At 39.0% G+C, this 25,353-nt stretch overlaps 1 protein-coding gene across 2 annotated transcripts in view; it reads right to left on the minus strand.

Moving 5' to 3' along the window:
- The window catches only part of LOC137869166 (calcium/calmodulin-dependent protein kinase type II subunit beta), a 41,291-nt gene that overhangs the window by 5,521 nt on the left and 10,417 nt on the right, over positions 1 to 25,353 (minus strand). Inside the window, exons 6-17 of one of the 2 annotated variants that reach the window (XM_068706380.1) lie at positions 24,723 to 24,795; positions 20,220 to 20,322; positions 18,324 to 18,407; positions 18,114 to 18,208; positions 17,884 to 18,006; positions 15,680 to 15,763; positions 14,568 to 14,610; positions 12,421 to 12,492; positions 10,854 to 10,888; positions 3,564 to 3,632; positions 1,653 to 1,697; positions 1,078 to 1,126 (exon numbers count right to left, since the gene is read on the minus strand). In XM_068706380.1, coding sequence (XP_068562481.1) covers positions 1,078 to 1,126; positions 1,653 to 1,697; positions 3,564 to 3,632; positions 10,854 to 10,888; positions 12,421 to 12,492; positions 14,568 to 14,610; positions 15,680 to 15,763; positions 17,884 to 18,006; positions 18,114 to 18,208; positions 18,324 to 18,407; positions 20,220 to 20,322; positions 24,723 to 24,795 — 875 coding nt within the window. Of the gene's footprint in view, positions 1 to 1,077; positions 1,127 to 1,652; positions 1,698 to 3,563; positions 3,633 to 10,853; positions 10,889 to 12,420; positions 12,493 to 14,567; positions 14,611 to 15,679; positions 15,764 to 17,883; positions 18,007 to 18,113; positions 18,209 to 18,323; positions 18,408 to 20,219; positions 20,323 to 23,925; positions 23,999 to 24,722; positions 24,796 to 25,353 lie in introns of both variants that reach the window. The other variant, XM_068706378.1, reaches the window with a different exon arrangement.

Raw genomic sequence — 25,353 nt, forward strand, 5'->3', positions numbered from 1 at the left:
ATATATATATATATATATATATATATATATATATATATATATATATATATACTACTATTATTTTTCTAATACTGTCTGTCTCAATATTTTACTTAAAGGGCCAGTTCACCTAAATTACAAAAAAAAAACTTAAAGGGGACATATCAAGCTAATTTTCAGGAACATATTTATATTTTAGGTTCCTACTAGAACATGTTTGTATGCTTTAATGTTCAAAAACATTTTCTCATACTGTCTGTCTGAAACGTTCCGTTTTAGTGCCTGTCTCTTTAAAAAGTAACTAATCCCCAGAAACCGAGAAACCACTTTTGTCATTTTCAGGTTTCTTTGTATTTTGGGTTTCTACTAGAACATGTGTGCATGTAATGTTCAAAAAGCATATTATCTTCCTCATACTGTTTGTCTGAATATACCTGTATTAACCGTCTGTCTCAATATTTTACTTAAAGGGCCAGTTCACCTAAATTACAAAAAAAAATGTAAGGGGACATATGCTAATTTTCAGGTACATATTTATATTTTAGGTTCCTACTAGAACATGTTTATATGCTTTAATGTTCAAAAACATTCAAAAACTTTTTCTCATACTGTCTGTCTGAATATACCTGTATTAACCATCTGTCTGAAACGCTCCATTTTAGTGCCTGTCTCTTTAAAAAGTGACTAATCCCTAGAAACTACTTTTGTCATTTTCAGGTTCATACTTGTATTTAAATTCTACACATTTTCACAGAAGTATGAAATGTTGGATGCTTTTTTTAAGGTTTTAAGGTTCATGTGTTGTCACTATACTAAACCACTGGTGGAAAGTAAATGAGTACATTTAATGTACTTGTACTTTACTTGAGTATTTATTTTTCTTCTACTTTTTTTCTTCTACATCTCAGAGGGAAATATTGTACTCTTTACTGCACTATATTTATTTTGCAGATTTAGATTATTAATACAAGATATAATCAACAAATTAATAATGATGTATTATTATAGATTCAAATAAAACTTTATTGGTCCGATGGTGAAAAATGTGTGTGTGTGTGTGTGTGTGTGTGTGTGTGTGTGTGTGTGTTTGTGGCCCACCTTTCACATCTTCATCCTCAATAGTGGTGTTGCTGCTGTCAGATGATTCCTGCAAAGTGGACAGACAGAAATGTTAATTACCAAAAGAATTAAAACATGCATTCACCACAAGCACACAAAATTGCACGCACACACACGCACACACACACACGTTTCTCTACAACATGACTATTCAACACCACGTTTTTTGTTGTTTTTTCCAGCACAGATACAGCAGTATGTGTGACTCAGCAACTAAAACACGACCACATGACGTTTCAGCCGCTGTCACATTTAGTCTGAACGGTGGGATTATGACGGTTTTTAATCCGCTGACATACACAGATTTCCTTCAGCATGGAGCTCCATTAATGTGAACACAGAGGGGCAGTATAAGACAAGACAACACACTTCACAGCTCTCTCATGCATCAACACACAAAGTAGACAAAGAAGATAGCACACAAAGCCTGCTTCTTCCAAATACAGCTTTACCCCACACAGATAAAAAAAAGAAGTGAAGACGAAGGGTGAGAAAAGAAGAAAAACAGGACGAGGAAGTGAGGAGATGGAGGGAGGAGGAGGAGGAGGATGTACCTTGGTCCCATCTATTGGATTATGGATTACAGTAGTCTGAGGCTCCTGGAGGAAGAATGGAGAGAAAATGGAGAAAAAGAGGAAGCAATAGAGAGAGAATGTTTTATGTCACAATGAGGGATCAATAGAGAGCAATACATGGAGGATTAGAGAGAGTTCATGACGGAGGATGGAGGACGCTGCAATGACTGATCTCAATGCAATAGTCTCTCTCTCACATCATGTCTGTCTCGTTTTATAGATAAGAATCACAAACATAATACTACATATATGTAGAGTACGTCGTTTTTTAAAGGATCAGTCTCTTTTATTTCTTACTGTCAATAAATCCCATAAAATAGTAATAAATACTCACTGGAGTACACAAATATAACATGTTTAATTTTTCATTAAACTTTGTTATTTTTTATTTTACAAAAGGAATAAAAACACTGGTAATGAGGAAGATTTTGGGTGGATAATAGTGAGAATAAATATTAAATCAAATTGAAATCAAACACTATATTTACGTTTACAAGATGTTTAGTCAACGCTGATCTCTGAGCCACAGATGTGGATTAATCCGCCGCTGACAATAGTCCCCAACAAATGAACTATTTCTTCCAGTTTGTCTGATTAAAAAATACAGCGACCAGCTGTTTAAGATAATTACTAAAACGTTTTATATATTTGTGTTTTTAAACATTGGCGTCTTCAGTAGGCACCAATGGAGCTGAGAGCCACAGACAGGAAGTCAGACCGTATTGAGGGACGGACTGACATGTTGCTGGTTTGTCTTTTTATGGGATTTGTTGACAGAAGAACATAAAAAGCTTCACCTTCAACAATATACAAATCATATAGAACAATGTCACATTATGTAAATGTGAAACCTGTGAAATCTGTTAGAAAGTCTCCGCAGTCATGAAAAATTAAACACAAAGCCAACAAACGCTACATTGTGAAACATATACAGTATATATGTGTTTTAATACATTCTCAAAATCTCTCTCTCTCTCTCTTTGCTGTTATATTTTTAAGTCTTAGAGGAACGGTTTTAGAGTCTTGCAGAGAGGTGTGAAGATGGATTCCACTCTCATGTTTGTACACTAAATATGACACTATAGCCAGGAGTTTGTTAGCTTAGCATAAAGACTGGGAACAGAGGGAAAGAGCTAGCTAGTCCTGGTTCTACTCCCTTCCCTCTAGCGGGTCCAGCAATACGTCCTGGATCTCCAGCAGCGTGGTGTCGGTGTTGGCTCCTAGAGAGGTGAAGCTCTGCTCCTGGAGGAGGAGGAGGAGGAGGAGTAGATGCTGCTGCTGCTGGGAGCTGAGCTCTCCTCCTCCCTCCGGAGCTCCGGATCTGGGTCTGTCCACGGTGGACCGGTCTCTGCTGGAGTCTGAGCTGAAGGAGTTTCTGGTGAACCTGCATGATGTCATCTGGTTTCACCAGAATCCGACCCGGTGGCACCGATGACGAGCATTAAGAATAACTCTATAGAAATAGACCATCTTCTCTCTGATGGTCTCTTTACTGATGGAGGTCTGATAGAGGACTAGGACTAAACTGAGACTGGTTCAGGACCAGTTAAGAGTTCGTCACAGTAACTTTAAGTACAGTACTTATAGTAAATGTACTAACAGTCTCCTGGCTCTAGCTTCACACTCAGTATACAAAAAGGAGAGCGGTCTGGATCTTTTCATTGAACTGTTGGCAAAAAAACATGAAGAAAAAACACATTTCCCAAATTGTCAAAGTATTGAATTAATACCACTTTGATCCAAAGTGCACACACCTCTCTCTCTCTCTCTCTCTCTCTCTCTCTCTCTCTCTCTCTCTCTCTCTCTCTCACACACACACACACCTACACACTCTGCGTTTAGTGAGTGTATCCGGCGGACAGACGGACAGACGCACACAGAGCTGCGTACCAGTGCAGCAGAGGTGGTGTGGCCTTTGGGACTGGTGACTATGCTGTTTCTTGTGCTGTTTGTCTGGGGCTGTGCGGGAAAACACAAAGTGCCACATTAGTGCTCAGCAACAACGGTGAGAGGGGCCATCTGCTGGTTGTAAAGTGGGTGGTTACTGCGTTAAAAAATAAACCACAAAAAGTGTAATACAGGTAAAAATAGCAGATAGAAGCAGAAGAGTGCTCCAGAGACAGAAGTAGTGGCTAGAGAGAACGGAGTGCACTCAGAGAGCAGACGCGCTGTGGATAATAAAATAAAAGGTTTCCCCACATTTCTCACTACAGTGTTAATTAGATAAAAAGGTTTTATACAATTCATCACTTCCATCTGCAGTGAAATCAAATCCTCGACAGAGCTCCGATAGTTCAGCCCTGCCGTTCTTTCCCCTGAATCTGGATGCTATTTGGCAGATGGCAACATTTAAACCAATGACAGCTGTGCAACTCTGCAACATCTGTCAGATATAAAAAAACAAAAAACAGAAAACATCCATTTTGTCAAACTAAAGCATTAGCATCTCGTAATGTGTTCCCTCCCCGGGTGAACGGCATTCAGGCGCTTATGAAACAGCCCAGTTCACATGAAGACAAACAGCCACCAACATGCTGAATATAAGGACTCACGTCACTGCTCTTCTTCATTTATGACAGCATGCACACACACACACACACACACACACACACACACACACACACACACACACACACACACGACGAGGAGACTTCATGCTAGAAAACCAAATAACTGTATTTTTCTGCTCATTATTTTCCTCTGCAGGGTTCGTCTGTGATTGTGTCGGTAAAAAGAGACAGATACTAAATTCTGGCCATTGTAAGGTGAAGATGGAAAAGTGTGGGAGAGAGAGAGAGAGAGAGAGAGAAAGAGAGAGAGAGTAGATTCTCATGTAAACTCGCTGGCAATTTATTTAGGGTCTTCTTTGTGTCTTTTAATCGGATCTTCGAGGGTCAGAAGGTCCTCAAACTGACGTCTGATTGGACGAAAAAATACCTCTGAAGTGACGTCAACAATGATGACAAAATGTGCACACTACAGCTATGAAAACTATGATACTTTTTAAAGGGCTCGGATTCTAAATGTAGTCGATCACTTCAGAAACAAACATTTATCCTAATTATATTAAACAGACATCTCATGTTAGAGAACGAGCAAACGGTCTTGATCGACTTGATTTCGGCTGAAAACAGGAATGTAAAACTGAACAGTTTTGTGACGTATCTCTTACAAACACAGGACTTTCACCCAGAAGGCCGCTGTTCGCGTCCCGCGTGAAACCAAAGGAGAAGAGATGACTTATTTTAATTGATGTCAGTAACTTATTTTATTACATTTAATCTAAAGTTTTGTTGCCTAAATATAACAAAGTAGCTCTGTTGCGGGGCTTTTTTCAATTAAAAATGCGACCGTAAAATACGTTCCCCTTGAAACATAATTAAGAATCCACTTTAGTTGTATGGGAACGGGGTTTTGTAAGAGACAGGATGCTAAAACTTCTTGACGGATGCAAGGCCTACGTGATAAATAAACCACAAAAAGTTGTACCAGGTAAAAACTAAAAACTAATCTACAGGTGTGTTAAAAGCAGGTTGATGCACAACTTTGGTCCAGACTGAAATTTTTGGTATTTAGATGAAATGTCTCAACAACTATTGGATGGATCACCCTGAGATCAAAGCACTACAAAGGGCTTTGAGGCACTTTTCTTTTGTTGATATGTGAAAAGGGAAAAACTAAGCTGAGAGTCTCAGACAAACTGAAGTAGGAGTCATGGACTAAAGGAGATGTTTTACTGGTCAAGAGGTGTCTTGAATTAAATGAGAGAGGATGAAGAATAACCACCCAGACATCTGAATCAGCAATGAGAGTTTCAGGAGGAAGGTGATTCATATTCCTGCTAAATAAATTATCTTTGTCACAGGAGCACAAAAGACTTAAGTACATTTGTGACAGTTTGAAGAGAACGAACGCTGTGGGAGTGAATAATGATGTTTAATTTCACAGAAAATGGGGGGCAAGTGGTTTTGCACATCAATTACATCTTCTCATCTGAGGAGCAGAGCCATTAATGTTCTGAGTCACAGTCTGATTCACCAAACACCAGATCTAAAAAAGAAAAGAGTGTTTGGTCAGTTTGGCTTCAAACAAGTGGGACGCAATGTGAAGCTAAAGGACTGAACATCTTGTGATGTTAGTGAGCTCACTACATGTACGTTTTTTGCCACTTGGGGGCAACAGAAAAACATTAATCAACACATCCAGCAGATGCTACTTAGCATTAGCATTGTGCTGGAGATGGAGCTGGATATCATTTATAAAATAACGATGTCAGTAGCAGTCAAAACCCTTAAAGTGATACCAATAGATCACTGCACTGTCGTCATTGGTAGCGCTGTTTGTGCTGTTAGCACCGTTAGCCGCTAGCCACCCCGGCTCAGACATGTGTTCAGGCGGGTAATCCTGTTGTAGCTGCTGTGGTAGTGGACCAATCACACGCCACATTAAAGCAAAGATTAAGATCGCTTGTGGTGATTGGCTGTGAGAAAAACCATACAAGTAGTCTTTTGTTTGACTGAAGAAGTTACTTCTAGATACTTTTGGGTACCAGGCGGCCGATTCATTCCCCATAATGTCCATCAGGGGGCGACTCCTCTGGTTGTATAGACCATAAACTCATGTTTACAATGTTTACTGAGGTAATAAATCAAGAGAGAAGTAGAGTCATTTTAGACTAGACTTCTATACAACCAGAGGAGTCGCCCCCTGATGGACACTAGAGAGAATGCAGCTTTAACACATGAAGTATCGGCTTCACTTTTCATTTTTTATTTGGTTGAGAAGTTAATGATTTTTAGACTTTTAAGTTACATTTAACCTTTGTTTTAACAGCTCATTTTTGAACATGTAGTAGGAATTTGCTTCACATTGAAATATAGTTATATACAGTTGTGGTCAAAAGTTTACATACACTTGTAAAGAACATAATGTCATGGCTCTCTTGAGTTTCCACTTATTTCTACAACTCTGATTTTTCTCTGATAGAGTGATTGGAACAGATACTTCTTTGTCACAAAAAACATTCATGAAGTTTGGTTCTTTCATGACTTTATTATGGGTTAACAGAAAAAGTGACAAAATCTGCTGGGTCAAAAATATACATACAGCAACATGAATTAGCAATTTTGGTGACTTAGAAAGTTGTGTCAATGAAATGAGCTTCATAGCATGGCCTCTTAACTTCTTGTGAGTGATTATGAGTGACTACAGCCGGTGACTTCTCTGAGGCCATTTAAATAGGGCTCATTGGATACAAACGCCCACAAACGCTACAATGGGAAAGTCAAAGGAGCTCAGCATGGATCTGAAAAAGCGAATCATTGACTTGAACAAGTCAGGAAAGTCACTTGGAGCCATTTCAAAGCAGCTGCAGGTCCCAAGAGCAACAGTGCAAACAATTGTTTGTAAGTATAAAGTGCATGGCACTGTTTTGTCACTGCCACGATCAGGAAGAAAACGCAAGCTATCACCTGCTGCTGAGAGAAAATTGGTCAGGAGGGTGAAGAGTCAACCGAGAACCACCAAAAAGCAGATCTGCCAAGAATTAGAAGCTGCTGGAACACAGGTGTCAGTGTCCACAGTCAAGCGTGTTTTGCATCTCCATGGACTGAGAGGCTGCCGTGCAAGAAGGAAGCCCTTGCTCCAAAAGCGGCACCTTAAGGCTCGACTGAAGTTTGCTGCTGATCACATGGACAAAGATAAGACCTTCTGGAGGAAAGTTCTGTGGTCAGACGAAACAAAAATCGAGCTGTTTGGCCACAATGCCCAGCAATATGTTTGGAGGAGAAAAGGTGAGGCCTTTAACCCCAAGAACACCATGCCTACCGTCAAGCACGGTGGTGGTAGTATTATGCTGTGGGGCTGTTTTGCTGCCAATGGAACTGGTGCTTTACAGAGAGTAAATGGGATAATGAAGAAGGAGGATGACCTTCAAATTCTTCAAGATAACCTAAAATCATCAGCCCGAAGGTTGGGTCTTGGGCGCAGTTGGGTGTTCCAACAGGACAATGACCCCAAACGCACATCAAAAGTGGTAATGGAATGGCTAAATCAGGCTAGAATTAGGGTTTTAGAATGGCCTTCCCAAAGTCCTGACTTAAATCCCATTGAGAACATGTGGACAATGCTGAAGAAACAAGTCCATGTCAGAAAGCCATCAAATTTAACTGAACTGCACCAATTCTGTCAAGAGGAGTGGTCAAAGATTCAACAAGAAGCTTGCCAGAAGCTTGTGGATGGCTACCAAAAGCGCCTAATTGAAGTGAAAATGGCCAAGGGACATGTAACCAAATATTAGCACTGCTGTATGTATATTTTTGACCCAGCAGATTTGATCACTTTTTCTGTTAACCCATAATAAAGTCATGAAAGAACCAAACTTCATGAATGTTTTTTGTGACAAAGAAGTATCTGTTCCAATCACTCTATCAGAGAAAAATCAGAGTTGTAGAAATAACAGGGAAACTCAAGAGAGCCATGACATTATGTTCTTTACAAGTGTATGTAAACTTTTGACCACAACTGTATGCAATATAGATGTTTAAAAAATGTTCATTTTGCAACTTAATTTAGCAACCTAGACGTCTTTTAACCTCCAACTCACTAAATCAGTACTTCCTGTTTAGGTCATAGTGCACATATTCAGTTTTGTTCCTCAGTATCAGGACATGAATAAAGGAAGCACCTAAAATAACATTGTATGCTGTTAATTTAGGCGTAAAAGATGAAGAAAAGGTTTATTTCTGGAGCCACCGGTCCTCAGATAAAACTGTCACTTCCCTCTTAGGATGATAAAGTCGTCTATCATTATACAACAATATATTTTAACTCTGTTTTATTGCCTTTACAGTTGCTTTTGCAGTTGCTTAAAGAGAAGAAAAGAGCATATTCCCAAGAAATGACTGGAAAGTGAGATGTGATGCAAAGAGAGAGCGACAGCAGAGCGGGTGCCTGCTCTAATGCAGGAATACTGAAATAGCTCCGGGGTTGTGTGCACTGGTTTGACGTCAGGGTGCAGCAAAGGGGGGAGCCGTGATTATGTAATGATAGATTAATCATCTGGTGGGAAATAATCTGAGATTAGCATCGGGCCAACCAAGGAGAGAGGGAGGAGGGGGGTAGTGCAGAGGAGGGAGAGGAAGAGGAGAGGCTGAGGGAGGAAACCAGGAAGATGCAGGTTAATGAAAGAGAGAGACAGGTCAGGAGAGACTGAGAGAGAGGAAGAGGAGGAAGAGGAGAGGAAGCCATCGGCTGCTTCCCTGTTAAACATAATCTACACTCCTTCAACTCCAGAAGGTTCAGTCTTCCCAAAGTCCCCGAAAAATACATTGTTTTATATTGTGTGGACGAGTTATTGTCTAGTGCAAAAAAAATAGTCTATATATAAAGTAAGATCCTGAGTGAACAAGATATAAATATAATCATAAAGATATATAATATTGTGCAAACCAGTTATTATCTTGTTTTAAAAAGATCCATATCTTATGGACACAAAATATTATCACATTCATACCAGATCAACATCATACAAACATAAAGTATTGTCTTGCATGAACAAGACGTATATGTTGTGCTCGTAGAGATATAATCTAATGTGAATAAGTTCCGTACCTCGCGTGAACAAGATCTAAATCTTGTGCAAATAAGAGTCGGAAGTTTCACACATGAGTTATCGTGTGAGAACCAGATCCATAACTTGTTTGTACTAAATATTATCTTGCATGCAACATTTATTTAATGGGAACAAGTTATCTTAATGTGTGCACAAGTTTGGGACAAAAAATATCATAAGATCCATATCTTGTATGCACAAGAATACATCTTGTATGCACAAGATAATAACTTTTGTGCTTTAAGTATGGATGTTGTCCATACAAGTTAAAACAAATATCATCCTTTGGGACTTTTGGATCGCTGTAAAACAAAGTCTGTACACAAAATTCTGCATCTAAAGACAAATTTAACCAAATCACCAACTCAGCAGCGAACATCGAGCTGCTCATCCAGTCACACTGACTCATGCAAACACACATGCGTGACAACACACACACACACACACACACACACACACAAACACGTTTGCAGCAGTGCATTGAACACCGAACAAAGACACAGATTGCAATGAATTACAAACACTTGTTGCACCGAGGAGGGAGGAGCTAACAGAGGTGCACCGATGACGTCACAGACCGGGACTCTAACAAGCTTTGATTTGGCACCGGCAAACACTTTGGGTGATAAAACGTCTGCAGTGGAGTGATGCAAAGTGCCGGCTCCCATCAAACCAGTCAGTTAGAGAGGAGTTACCATCGGAAGTGAGAGGATTCATCCTTCAAAATAAAAGTCGACAATGTCCTCGTCACATTTGTCAGACCAACGTTAAAAAGTGAGTTTTGTGTTGTTTTATAAATACAGTTACTGTGTGACTTTGTTTATTCTCAGTTATTTACATTAAAGCCACACAATGGAGTTCTTAAGTTTTGACACATTTAATCTCTGCGTTACTTAAATAAATGTTTATTTTGCACAAATGTTTTTATGTAAAGACAGACGGTTCAGAGAATGTACGGTCAGGAAAATTTGCCTCAAGATTTTGGAAAAGCTTTGAAAATATATTGGTAACAATTTTTTTTAATCATCGTATTTTGATGATGTTTAATTTCAGGTTGGTTCACACTACGTAAACAGGGTTTAATTTTGTAAGTAGATTATATTGCATTATTTAATAATTGGATATTAGTGTATTTTAACTTTGTATTATTATCTGTGTATTGTTTAAAAACTACAACACATCATTTTGAACATTAGCTATATTCTTAATTTAACATTTAATGATGGATGCTAACTAAACTAAGCTACTAACTAAACATTTGTCTTTTTTATCAGGATTATACAACCCTTAGAATAAAAATATATAAAATATATCTCTGCGCTACAACATGACAGAATCACAGACATAAACACTAAGCTTACACTGTGCCTTTAAGGCCAAAAACAATATCTTTAAAAAATACATAAGCGAACGTCACAGCACTTGACGAAGTCAAACCACCTCGAACGCCTTTGATCGAAATATTTATGGAATAATAAAAGTAAGATCTGTGTCCGAACAGCGGAAGGACGTGAAGGAGGAAAGGAGGCGAGTGAAAACAAGGGAGGAAAGAGGAGAGACGAGCTCACCTTGACATCAGCCTTCTTGTTGAGGAGACTCTTGGCTGCTGCAGAGAAGCAGAAGGACACACCCTCAGATGGGAGAGTACACATCATACACCTTCAGACGACCAGCGCTCTCTGAATCTGCTCCCTCAGACAGATGAATGCCGATGCATGCTTTAAAAATTCACCTCTCGGAAAAAGTGAACATGCAAACCACAAACAAAGAGTGACGACGCTTTCCCCTCCACGTGTCCTCCGCTTCTCCACCCTTAAGGGAAGAGGAAACACCGGACACAACTCATCCCTCCCTCTAAAAAAAGAAAACCCTCCCTCCGTCCTGTGAAAAGACATTTAAAAAACCCCAACGAATAAACACACATTAAAAAAAAAAAATCTCCAACTGGCACCTCCTAACTCTCATCCACTGCCCAAAGCATTAGATAAGCAGAGGGCATCATGAGGAGGGAGGAGAAAAAAAAGTCAAACTAATTCTCCATATAATCCAAATACACTCACAGACAGATGCACGCACAGCCTCAGATAGATGGAGGGGGGGGGGGGGGGGGGATTAGGAGTGAAAGCTTGCTGGGAAGTGGAATGGAGATGCAGGTATGTGATAATGGGTTTGTTAATCTCAAAGAGCCGGCTGGATTAGTTGGAATCACCACAGAGTTCATGGATGTGAAAGAAATATAAAAACACTGAGAGCACAAATAAAACACGTGAGTTCTGTTGCATGAATGCTGTTCATTGACGACGGCGGAGGAAGAAACTGCACAAAAAAACATCCTGAACTTGAAAAACTACGCATCCCGACAACCGCATGCGATTTGTGTTGCACAACAGAGAAGCCCCCGACCCGTGACGAGCAGCAGATATCTGAACTGTAATGCTGTCGGCTCCAGATGAGAGAGGAGAGGCTGCTTACCTTGGCAAACATTCGAGAGGCATTAGCAGAGGGGAGGGGGGGAGAAAAAAAAAAAAAAAGATTTAGGAGGAGAGATTAAAACGAGCTGAGGGACGGTGGAGGAGCGTATGATGTTGTGACTCTGGGGGGATTTCCATTTAATCACGTCCGCCACAAGTTGAGTGAGAGGGAAGGATGTGAGGTTTTAGGAGAGGTCAGAGGTGTAAAAAAACAAAACAACTGAGAAGATGTTAAAATGTACGGAGGAGTCTGAGGAGGAGGACTGACATGAGATGACTGACATGACATTAAAATGTTAAAATGTCAAGACTAAAAGGCAAAATGTAAAGAATAGAATCGAAATGTTGAAAATAAGCTTGAACTTTCAGTATTAGTGCTGGAAGTAAGAACAAATAAATGAGAGAAGGAAGATTTTTATATTTATTATGTTGAGAATAAAGTTGAAATGTTGAGAATAAAGTTGAAATGTTGAGAATAAAGACAAAATTTGGGGAATAAAAACAGACTGTTTATAAATCAAACTGTTCGCTTCAGCGCTAATTCTGAAGTTCTGACTTTATTCTCAACATTTTCACTTTTTTCTTGAAATGCTAAATATCTTCCTCCTCTTTTTTTTTCCCCTAACAGTTTAATGCTCTTCTGTAACGGCTCAGATGAGTTCACCTTGCTCCACAATGCCGGAGGTAGTTCCAGCCACAGAGCTGACGGAGGCCGGTGCTGTAGTCTGTCGACCCACTGAAACACAGAGAGAGGAAGGCAGAGCGAGACGGTGAGGAAGAGGAGGAGGATGGAGGAGGAGTGGTTATATGTGGGTGGTGCTGTTTTTAAAGCAGCGATATCATATATGTATCTAATTGTCTGCAATTCACATGGTTCCTACCAAAGAAGTAAATCTTTAAAAACACACTGGTCATCAAACAATCAGGAGAAAATAGTGCATTCGTTAGGGACTATTTTCAGTGGCGGATTAATCCACATTTGGTGCTATAGTGAGTATTTGTAGTTGCTGCCACCTCAAATTGTTGTAATACACACTTGTATGCAGATGACACTGTTGTATTTGCCACTTTCTTCTTCTGAAACATTTCACATCTTTCTCTTAAAACACACGCTAGTTTTACATTTTTACAAAACTAAATGTATTACAATAATGCATCATGATCTATTATTTATATTTTGTATTTGTAATAATATGTGAAAAGTAACTAGAGCTGTCAAATAAATGTAGTGCAGAAAAAGTTTCCCCTTTGAGATGTAGTGGAGTAGAAGTAGAAAGTAGCATAACATTAAAATAATTAAGTAAAGTACAACCTGAAAATAGTACTTAAGTATAGTACTATCTACTAATGACAAGTTTATATTTAAACTGTGAAATGTTACGGTACATTTCTTGATCATAATTCTTCAGAAACCAAATTTGTTGGATGAGAAGAAAAGATGTGTGTTTATGTTCAAAAGTAAATATGAAGCTGTCTGGGAAACATAAACTTAAAAAGTAACCAAAACTAAAAATTTTCTCCCGACTTTGCAGACTGTATAGAGAGAAGTATTAATGAAAAGTAGCGTTGCCCTTTCAGTTAGCCTGTGAATCGCTTATGCTAACTGCTAACACTAATGCTAATCGCTATTATACACACATCCCAGTCTTCCATGTAAACACAAATTCACAAAGTTAATAAGAGTTTATACATGTCACTATACAGCACTGTTACCTAATCATAATCATAACAATAATCAGCATGCTAGCGATCAGTGCAAAGCTAAAAAGCAATAGCGCTAGCAATTAGCATAGGCTAATTGAAAGGGTAACGGTAAGTTAGAGACGGTAACGCTGACCAAGTCCAGCAGTTGTTGTGGTGCTTTGTAATGGTCTGTAACTGTAGCATTAAAGTATGGTGGAATTGGCAAGCTAGCTAATTAGCTAACTAGCCAGCCGCAAAATGAGTCAAATTTAATAACTGAACGGCCTTGTCACAGCGTAGGAAAGCACATTGGTATCGCCACATAGATTCACTGTATTTTGTAATGTTTTGCTAAATTAATTTTGACTCCATGAAAAATAGAGAAAGAGCTTTTGTTGTGTTGTGATTGAAATGCTACACTGTTTACAAAAAAATGACGTCCATGCATTTCATTTTTTTGTATTTCCAGGGTAGAGGCTCTTCAGACGAAACTCTGGGGCTTAGTTACTCTTCAAACATTTTAAATCCTCTGGAGCATTAATATGCTCATTCTATACCATCACCATCTGACCATTACATATTCATATTGCTTGCATATAAGCAAAGTTGTAGTACTATAAATAACATCCAGGTCATGCAATCGGATACCAGTGGAGCGGTTTCCATCCTGTAATTACACACGGGGGGGTTTTGAAGGTTGATGCTAATATTTCTTTATTGTAAATAAAGCATTTTGTTTGAAGCCCGGTGGAACAACAAGATGTATTCCTCCACAGCAGCAGGAAACTCAACACATGAGTCTTCTCTCATAACAGAGCCGAGATGTGGTTACGCGTGACATTGAATATGATAAGTTGTTTACAGAGAAATTGTTTTATTACTTTATGATGGATCAGATGTCACCAACACAAAAGAGGCTCAAAGACGCCTGAGTTAAGAATCGAAGACAAACAAGTTATATTGTGGCACAAAATAATAAATAAATAAAACACCAGCAAATATGTGCGCTGCGTTTCCTGCTCACTGTAACGCCGCCGCCCATCAACCTTCTGCGTGTGTTTGTGTATGTGTGAAGAGACGGAAGAAGACAGATGGCTCGTCATCCCGTCCTTCAGAGTCTGCACTCACCAGAGAAGTTCCTGGAGACGAGCATGGTGGTCAAAATGGCACCCTGGGGGATGGGGACAAGGGTGAGCCTCTTTTTAGATATTCACGCTTAAAGTCACAACCTGCTGATCTGAAACATTTCTGAATTTAACGTCGTCAGATTTACATAAAGGAGATAAAAACGAGCAGAGAGAGATAAATGTGCGTCTAACATCCCTGTGATAAATGCTGTGGTGACAGTACTACAAGTACTTCAGTAAAAGTACTAACACCACAGTGAAGAAATACTCTGTAATAGTCCTGCATTAGTTAAGTAAAAGTACAAAAGTATCAACATCCAAAATATGCTGATATCGATGCTTTTCGGTGTCTAAAACACGTTTTGCCAAACTCCATCTAATGTAGTAATACACACACTATATACAAGTACTTTGTACAACTACACTTACAAAATACATCAGTGAGTGATGACAGGAAACACTCCTCTTCCTCGCTGTTATAACATTTATAACTTATTCTCTCTCTATCGAGAAATACAAATTTAATTTAAAAATGTAAAAATGTTAAAAAATTAAAATTAAAATTAAAATTTCATAAAATTAAATTAAATTAAAATTAAAAAAAACAATATATATATATATATATATATATATATATATATATATATATACTTACAATTATTATAGTAACACATTTTATTTAGGAGGCGTTTTTTAACTATTTAAAACCTACATCACAGGAAAAGACAATTAAACAATTTCGACAAACAAGTAAATGACAGTCAAAGTTTCATTAATCAGATGATCACAAGATGACAAGATCTCTCTCTCTCTCTCTCTCTCTCTCTCTCTCTCTCTCTCTCTCTCTCTCTCTCTCTCTCTCTCTCTCTGAGGCGCCAAATATCACACGAGCATCGAGGCTCTTTCTGCAAATGTGATGTCCTATCTGAATAAAACATTAATGTCAAAGTCACCTCAGAAGGACAAACAGATGAAGCCTGTGATGTTATACACCTCATGACTGACAGGGGCTTTAAATAGATATATAAGAAGGGAGGGGGGGGGGGGGGGGGATCTTCACAAAATTGGAGTCAAGATGCAGAAACATCTTTTTTTCTTGTTGCAAGTTCACACCTTGAGTTTCCTCCTGGCGTTAAACTTCTTCAGGCACTCGACCGTCTCCTGTCTGTGCATCATGGAGGCCACCGTGGAGCGTTGCTGCGGGGAGACGAGAGGGGAGGGGGGGAAAGAAAGACATGCTGAAAATGAATTTTAGAAAAGCATTAGAAGAGCAGCTCTCTCTGACGCCGACAGGTTTATGTGGGCAGGAGCTGTCGCAGATAATCTGTTGATTCTGAGGCTTCTGAGGCGACGGCATTTTTGGCAAAAAAAATCCCCAAACATTCAGCTCGGCTTCACCGTGTCGTGACAATCATCGCTCTTACACACACACACACACACACACACACACATATATATATATATATATGCATATGAGTGTGTTTTATGACTTCTTATAGGATGATGAGACATTTTTCTCTGCATGATGCTGACTGGAAACATTTCAAAACAACCCTGGTTATAAGATAAATGTCTGAATAGGTGTTTAAAAATAAAACGTCCTTTCTTCTCTTTTCTTCTCACTTTTATAAACAAACTATTCCAGATGAACTCCTTCACTTTAACTGCACATATCTTACAGCATGGTGGGACGGTCATCCCTCACTTTATTTAGGTTACAACCATAAGACTGTTTATAAGAGGTGGACGAAGTCGTCGTGACGTCACTCATTGGTTTGTGGATGTTTTGAAGCCTCGATGTCGGCGTCATGTTGGTTTTTGCAACCACTGAAAATATCTGGACTGAGGAGGAGTGACGTAGAGACGCCGCACACGTCTCTGACCTGTCAATCACTGTGTAGCCACGCCCCTAAAGCATACCCTGCTTTATGGTCTGTTTGACTCTATATGGACCATAACTTACTAAATGAACATCATGCTGTATTGAAGAAGACTTGAAACTAGAGATTGAGACCATAAACTCATGTTTACAATGTTTACTGAGGTAATAAATCAAGAGAGAAGTAGAGTCATTTTCAAATCTCCTACTAACTTAAGCTGGAAGTTTGTATTTTTGCAAAGCAGTCGTAACCTTAAGGTGGCATGAATGGCTTCAGTTTAAAGTGCATCCAGTCAGAAACAAGCTTGTTCCACTTCAGTATTTTGGTGCTGGAACGACCTGCAGGCCAAGCTTCACCTTGAGACCCTTGAAATGTCTTTTAAATAACTTCTTAAAGAAACATTTTACAAACTGGCTTTTATGTGATGTCGTCTTTTTACTGCTTTATTTTGATATTATTAAAATTATATTATTACTTATAGCACTAACTGTTTTTCTTGTTTCTGCACTGTACTTTGGCTCTGAGTTATGCTCTGCTTCATGTTCTTAGATGCTTGTTTGGAAAAGGAGATGTACTTATGACTTCTGGTGACTAGTACTTCTCTTGAATACCAATGTTGATGCACTTATTGTAAGTCGCTTTGGATAAAAGCGTCTGCTAAATGACTGTAATGTAATGTAATATTATTCTACTAAATGATTTGTTTAATTTATTTTCATCAGAGTTTCCTGTGTGTTTTAGTGAGCTGGGATTCCTGATATTTCTGCACACACACACACACACACACACACACACACACACACACACACGAGTGCTGATCCCTGCGATCGGTTGCTCTTTTGCCCTCCTGTGTGGAACAAATCGTCCCAAGATAAGCTGACCCAGAATCTGCATGTATAACGGAGATCGCATGTTCGGAAACAGATGGTGCAGATATTTGGCAGCTTTGAACAGATGTTCACAAAGTTGCTGTTGGAGGATTTACAAATTGACATTTAGAGTGTCACATGGAGGAGAATCCTGTTGAACTTGATGTTGAATTAGTTTCATTATTGAACACTAAATATTGATTTAGGAGGTTTAAACTCAGACTAACCTTCTGGTTCTACTGTGAAGTCTGAAGAAAAGCTTTGCTAAAGTCAACTCCAGCTGGTTCTGGGATGCTTTTATTGTGAAACAGGAAGTTGTTCATAGAGCTTGGCGATACGGCAAAAATCATCCATCATGTAAAGATAATTTAATATTTCAATAATGATATGTATATAACGATGTTGCATGTTTCCTTGTATATGAATAAATATATAGTCTATATGAAATAACCACATGGTAAAACCTGTTTTAGTGTACTTTGTGCAATATATATATATATATATATATATATATATATATATGTGTGTGTGTGTGTGTGTGTGTGTGTGTGTGTGTGTGTGTACTTACGCAGACCCATGGGTGCTTCAGAGCCTCCTGGGCTGTGATTCTCTTTGCTGGGTTGATAGTCAACATCTGGTTGATCAGATTTTTAGCCTCTGGAGTCACCGTGTCCCACTCTGGGGAAGGAAACTAAAGACACACACATGCATGTTCATATATATAAGGATTTATTTAATATTAACGAAATGAGCAATAGATTTAAAGTGAGAAAAAAGGCGAGAGGAGTGACGGCTCACATCATACGCTCCGGCTTTGATCTGCTGGTAGAGTTTGTGCTGGTCCTCGTCCCAGAACGGAGGGTATCCAACCAAAAGGATGTAGAGGATCACACCTACGCAGAAAAAAAAATCACACACAGCCTTTGTCTGAGTGGCGAGAAGGAGAGTGAGGAGGAGGCGGAGGCGGTGGCGATGAGAAACGCTTAGAAAGAAAAAGAAAGAGCTCACCGCATGCCCAGATGTCGACGGGTTTGCCGTACGCCTCCTTCCTCAGCACCTCTGGGGACAAGTAGCCGGGAGTCCCTGCAAAGCCTGCACACACACACACACACACACCTAATAAGTAAATAAGTGAGTTTTAAGTACGTTTTTACATGCATTTCCCAAAAAAAAACACTTGAGGAAGTCAGGTAACGTTATAGAGAGACAAAGGCCCGTAAATGGTTTTAAGTGTATCACATATGTTATTTTTATGTACAGTTGTGGGTATTTATTTTACATTTTTACTCTCTGATTTTAACGTCGTCCAGGCTCTGTGCGAGAGGTAATAATCTATATACTAGCGTCAATAACAAAGTGCAAAAAAATGTTGAATGAATAAATCAGTGTAATATGATCTCTGCTTGCTTTCCTCTGATTTTGTTTTTATGTTCCATCTTTAATTTTCAAAGTTCTAAATTGTCCATTAGTGGACTTAAATATGTGTTAGTGATGAATCATATCCGAAATACAAGTAAAAAAAGAGTCCAAAATCTCAATTTATTTGATAGGGAATTGGTGACTGAAGGTTGATACCTTTTTTAGTTTCATGTTGGAGATTTGTGAGGCAGCAAATTTAGACTTCTGCACTGAGTGCATTATGAAAATGAATGAAGCTGAATGTTAAGTCAAAAGCTTTTAGCTGCAGACTCTCTCTAATACATCTTCATCTTGGCTCTGCATCAAAGAAATTATAAGAAAGTCGTTTCATGCACTTGGTTTCGATGTGGCTGAAGTTGCTGCTGAGCGATTCCTAAAACCATTAGTCATCATCCTTGTTAGCTTCCTGAATAGAACAATAAAACACAATAGAATTTAAAAAAAGAAAAGAAATAGAAACTGTAAACACAAAGATCAAGAAGAAGCATCCTGTCAGTCAGATGAGATGAGTCTAATATTAGAGGAAGAGAGGAGCCTTCTTGTTTTTGGATTCGAGGGCATGCTGACAAAACAGGATAAAATGACAGTATGGATGAACAAACAGTCTTCTTCTGCACATCCGAGCTGTCAGGCTCTTCATCACCGAGAGGAGGAAGAGGAGGATGGAGACAGACTGCTGCACGTTACTGCTTGTGGTCATTTTGCATCTCTTTGTAGTTGTTTTGCGTCTCTTTGTAGTCATTACATCTCTTTGTAGTTGTTTTGTGTCTCTTTGTAGTTGTTTTGCGTCTCTTTGTAGTCACTACATCTCTGTAGTTGTTTTGTGTCTCTTTGTAGTTGTTTTGCGTCTCTTTGTATTTGTTTTGTGTCTCTTTGTAGTCATTACATCTCTTTGTAGTTGTTTTACATTACAGTCATTTACATTACAGTCATTTAGCAGACGCTTTTATCCAAAGCGACTTACAATTCAGTATCTATCTACACACCGTAGACGCAGCTACGGGAGCAATTTTGGGGTTAAGTGTCTTGCTCAAGGACACATTAACATGAGAATAGCAGGAGCTGGGAATCAAACCACCAACCCTCTGATTGAAAGGCAGCCCTGCTCTCCACTTAGCCACGGTCACCCCTGTTTTGCGTCTCTTTGTAGTCATTACATCTCTCTGTAGTTGTTTTGCGTCTCTTTGTAGTCATTACATCTCTCTGTAGTTGTTTTGCGTCTCTTTGTAGTCATTACATCTCTCTGTAGTTGTTTTGCGTCTCTTTGTAGTCATTACATCTCTTTGTGGTTGTTTTGTGTCTCTTTTTAGATATTTTGTGTCTATTTGTAGTAGCTTTTTGCAGAATTTTGGTAATTTTGAGTCTCTTTGTCTGCGTCCGTTTGGAATGAAAGACATATTTTATGTTTACTAAGTGACTAAATCCTGTATGTGTGTGTGTGTGTGTGTGTGTGTGTGTGTGTGTGTGTGTGTGGGTGTAACATACCAAACCAAGCCTGCTGTTCTCCTTGGACCTCGATAGCCAGACCAAAGTCAGCCAGCTTCACAGCAGCGTTCTTACACTTGCTGGCAAGCAGCAGGTTCTCTGGCTGCGCGTACAACAACACAAACACAGTGACGTCAGATACATTTCCTCAACACATCATCATAGAACTGTTTATAAAGAAACAAGTTTACTTTGTTTGTATTTTGTGGATTAGGTGGAGGAAGTTCTACAAACTGTTTCAGAACTCACATTAAAGCTCTTATTCTTGGACTGTACATCATCAATAGTTCCATTAATTATTCAGTGTGATAAATCAATGCCAAATAAACAACTTATTATACTTATTTAATATTTTACTATGAAGTAATACTAATACATAGCTGTTATTTTTAATTCCTCCCACAACGAAGCAAGACTGAGAGAGACTCAAAACTCTCTTTGTGGTTGTTTTGTGTCTCTTTGTAGTAATTTTGTGTTTCTTTGTCATCACTTTGCATCTCTTTGCAGTCCGTTTTGAGAGTCTTAGCAGTCATTTTGCGTCTCTTTGTGGTCATTTTGAGTGTATTTTGTTGTAGTTTCACATCTCCTAGTGGATCTTTAATCTTTTTGAGGTTGTTGGACTGAATTTCCAACAAGAAAAAATCAACAGTCATCATACAGAAGTTCTGTTTGAGGAGCACTAGGCCTTTACCCTTCAGGTCTGTTCAGTAATCCATCCATGATGCTAATAAGTAAACTATCTATCACCTTCTCACTCTGGTGGGAGGGCCACTCAGATTTCTGATTTAAACTTCAAATAAGTTTAAAAGGAAAACAGGAAAGAAAGTTTGTCAGACCACTGGAATGCAACCAGTTAAACCCAGATTGGAGGACTAAGAACAGCTTTGGATGCAGCACACACATTTAAAGCAACACTATATTCTAAAACACAGACACACACACAAACACAAAGACACACACTCATAGGCTGAGACAGACAGATGGGACATCCATTTGTTTACTTGAGGAAGACCAAACACAGCTTGTCTTTGTGCAGCAGTCGTGTCTTTCCTGCTCAGACGCTGATGTAATAGCAATCTGACAAACATCCACAGAGTCCACAACAAACACGGAGACAGCTCCTTGTTTTATAACCAGTTAGCACCAATACTGACGGACTTGTGCCAACAATCACTCCGTCACAGAAAAACAGCTGGATGTTGTGCTCCAGCTGCAGGACAGACATGATGTCACCCTCTGCTGGCTGATTGAAAAATTCAATTAGAGGACGCTTGACTTCTCAACAGGAGGTTGAAAACTACTTATGCAATAAAACCACGTAATGGGCTGTACATGTAACTCCAGGAAGAAGAGACTTGTTTAGTTTCTTGCTGAGAGTTAGACAACTAAATTGATACCGTTTTTATGTCGTAAATATGAAGCTGCAGCTAGCGGGCCATCAGGGTAGCTTAGCTTAGCATAAAGACTGGAAACAGGGAAACAGCTAGCATGGCTAAGAAATGTTGGTTAATTTATGTTCCCTTCAGGATGAATTGTAATAACTTTGGTAATCATCTGACTTTCTATCCAGCGCCATTTATCAGGTCAACATTTTAAAGTGTCCTATATTTTGATTTCTGACCAAATATCTGCAGAACGACAGTAACGTTTACCGCTAATTAGCTAAATGTAGCATGCTAACACGCTAAACTAAGATGGTGAACATGGTAAACATTATGCCTGCTAAACAAAATGTCTGCATTGTCATTGTGAGCATGTTAGCATCAATTTTATTTTTAATTTGTTAATTTTTGTGGGAGGCTGTAGACTCCTGTTTAGATATGTAGACGATCTGTTTTGTTTTGTTCTTTGTATTTATAGCTCATTGTAAAAAGAATTGTTGAGAAATATATCACAGTAGATACAAAGAGGATTATTATTATGATTATTATTAATAATATGGGTTGTTAAACATACGTTTAGCTTGCTTTTCTATAAATTCTCCTCTACCTTTTCAGTAATATAGTTTTTCATCATCATTTAAATGTAAATCTTGGGCCGCAATGTACAATTATTTTCATTATTGACTAATCTGCGGATTTTTATATTCATTAATCAAAATCAGTGGTCAACAGAAAATCTACATTTTTTCTAAATCTAAAAATTTGCCTTCCCTTGAAATTACATAAGAACGGACTGTCGGACTGTCAGAATAGATGCAGAATCATTTTCAATCCGCTAACTGGTTCCTTAATTCATCGTCGCAGCTCTAATCTCGCCATTGAATAAACTTAACTTGAGTTTACATGTAGTTTAGAGAGATTAGTGTGAAGAATGAACGGGTCCTGTGAGGTGTGAGTTGACATTTTGCCTCCTTGTTATTGAGGCTCAGGTTGTTTTACATCTGAAGAGCCAAAGAGTTACAAGAAAAAAGGAGGTCATTTTGCTCATTTCTTTTCCTTCCAACAGCACAAAGAGATGGAGGATTTATTTAATCGGGGAATAAAATAATTCCCTGCAGTAAAAACAATATTCCTTTTTTGTTGTTTCCTTTATAAATGTACGCTAACATGACAAATATCGACCCCGGTTATTATAGGTTTCATCTTCCTCTTGGCTTTCAGAACAGAAGATAACTTACTTTTAGCTTTCAGCCATGTTTCATGAACAACTAACAAGAAAACAACAGCTCAGTGTCTTTTCCTTTACATTACTTTAAAAACCTCCACGGGGGAAATCATCACACCCTTTCCTGTACGTCCTCCTCTGAGAGGAAACCTTTAATTCACTTCTGTAGGATGAAGTCAGTGTTGAGTTCCCCGAAGAGTCAAACGGCAATAACATCATGTGAGCCGAGGCTGCATGTTTCATAAAGATTCATATATATGATATAAACGTTACATCCGTAAAACAACAATCACAGTGTCGTTTTGCATCTTTAAAACATGTTGAGAACATTTTATTTCGCCCCCATTTAAAGTTTAAAGCCAAAGTAAAAATATTAGTAAGATCTTGTAAGTAAAACCTTAAACTCATATGTGGACACTGAAAAACATTTCAAACAAATATTTACTGTGTGTTATAAAGTATGTATTACTTATTGTTTATTAAGTGAGTCTGCAGATGTACAAATCCTTTGGTAGGGTTAGAATTGTTTAAGTCAATTTTGTCCAAACACAGCTTGTATGTTCTTAATAAAGTAATTTGTTTATTTAGCTGCTGGGAAAGTCTGAAACCCATAAAACCTAACTTCATATTTATATTTATTAAGATTTTATCTATTTATCAGAACTGTATAAAGCCTATAACTCAATGAACTTCCAGAGTAACTGGGCTGAAAAGACGTGTTTTCTCGAGCAGGTTGCACCTGTAACCACACCCAACAGTGATGTCACAGCGTACTGACACACCCCGAAGTACACTTCTACATCACTGCAGCCAGATTATAGCTTTAACCATTAAAGGTAAGCGAAAAAGGTGCTCTTTTTAAAAAAAAAAACGTAAATGCATGCTCAGACATTAGTTTAATGCAACACAAGAAGGCACAGACTCATGCATGTATCAATAGATGAGACGCACAGACATGCGCGGACATGCTATAGGTTTAAATACAGCACTTACCAGCGTTCACTATGTGGTACACATCCCTCCCAACACACACACACACACACACACACACACACACACACACACACACACACACACAGACACACTGCAGGTGACTCACCTTGAGGTCTCTGTGTACCACCCCCATCTGATGGCAGTGGAGCACGGCCTCCAGGATCTGCTGGATGCAATGACTGCACTCAAACAGCAGGGAGGAGGGTGGGGGGTGTGGGGGGGGGGGCGCAGGTTAGTCTGATGCACATTCACCCCCCCTCAACTGTCACATCCATGCATGAGTATTCTCTCTGCACACTCACACCAAACTCACTATAATAAAAAATAAAAAAAGTGCTAAGAGTGAACTAACAGAAGAACACCACGTGTGCAGTTTGCTATTTTCTGTTTTTGTCGGATCAGTCAGGCCGTGCGTGGGAGCGTTGCAGCTCTGTGTGGGAGACGCTGTGTCTAACCTGCACTTCATTTTTCCTGTGTAATATATTCAGGAGCACTGCTTTTGACGAAAAGCTTGCAGGATATTCGAGCATCTGAAGTAGACGCTGCTGTTACTCCACTGAACTCTGCTCTCTCTCTCTCTCTTTCATGCTTACTCACTCCCCATCTCTCTCTCTCTCTCTCTCTCTCTCTCTCTCTCTCTCTTTTTCTGTCTGCTGGGGCCCACAGGAAATCACACTTCTAGTTCAGACCGTCTAAAATAGTGCAACAAGAGTCCCAAAAGCACAAAAAAACAAAGAGTCAGACTGACAGACAGCAAGCACAGGCATTTTTTTTTTCTTTTTTAAATCACAGGCACAAAATTAAAACAGTACAACAACAAGCATGTACCCTTGGACATGAGGGTGCAGGGTAATGCAACACAATGACACACACACACACACACACACACACACACACACACACCTTGAGGTCCCTGTGCACTATTTCATGTTGGTGGGTGTAAGACACACTGTCTAGAATCTGATGGATACAGTGACTGTGGAGACAAAACGACAGGGTGAGGGAGCAGATAAACGAGGGAACACAGGAAGGAAAGGAAACATAAAAGACGGGTAATACATCAATAGAAGGAACATCTGACAGGAGGAACAGAAGATTATATGCTCGGTTCACCGAGATGACAAAAAAACATATTTCCTGACTTATCTCTAACTTGTCATGAAGATAGTGTGGTTTTTATTTTTCCAGTTTTTGAGATATTTGTCTCTGAATTTTCTGCCACCACCCCTGATACAATGGAGGTGAATGGAGGTTAACTCAAGGCTTCAAAGCATCAGTCCACAAACCAACGAGTGACGTCATGGTGTCTACGTCCACTTCTTATATACAGTCTATGTTGCACTAAACACAAAGTACAGCTGAGGCTGATGGGAATGTCAGTTTCATAATTGTCATTTTTTACTAATTAAATAGTCAGAGGATCACCAGAGTTGTGACAATTCATCCTAAGGGACCCTGAATGATAAACCACATTTCATGGTAATCCATCAAATAGTTGGTGAGACATTTCTCTCCAAACTAAATCTGTATACAT

This window comes from Cebidichthys violaceus, unplaced genomic scaffold (assembly GCF_023349555.1).
Source record: "Cebidichthys violaceus isolate CVI_PGR_0920_01 unplaced genomic scaffold, fCebVio1.0.p SCAF_12, whole genome shotgun sequence".
In the NCBI taxonomy this organism is placed as follows: Eukaryota; Metazoa; Chordata; class Actinopteri; order Perciformes; family Stichaeidae; genus Cebidichthys; species Cebidichthys violaceus.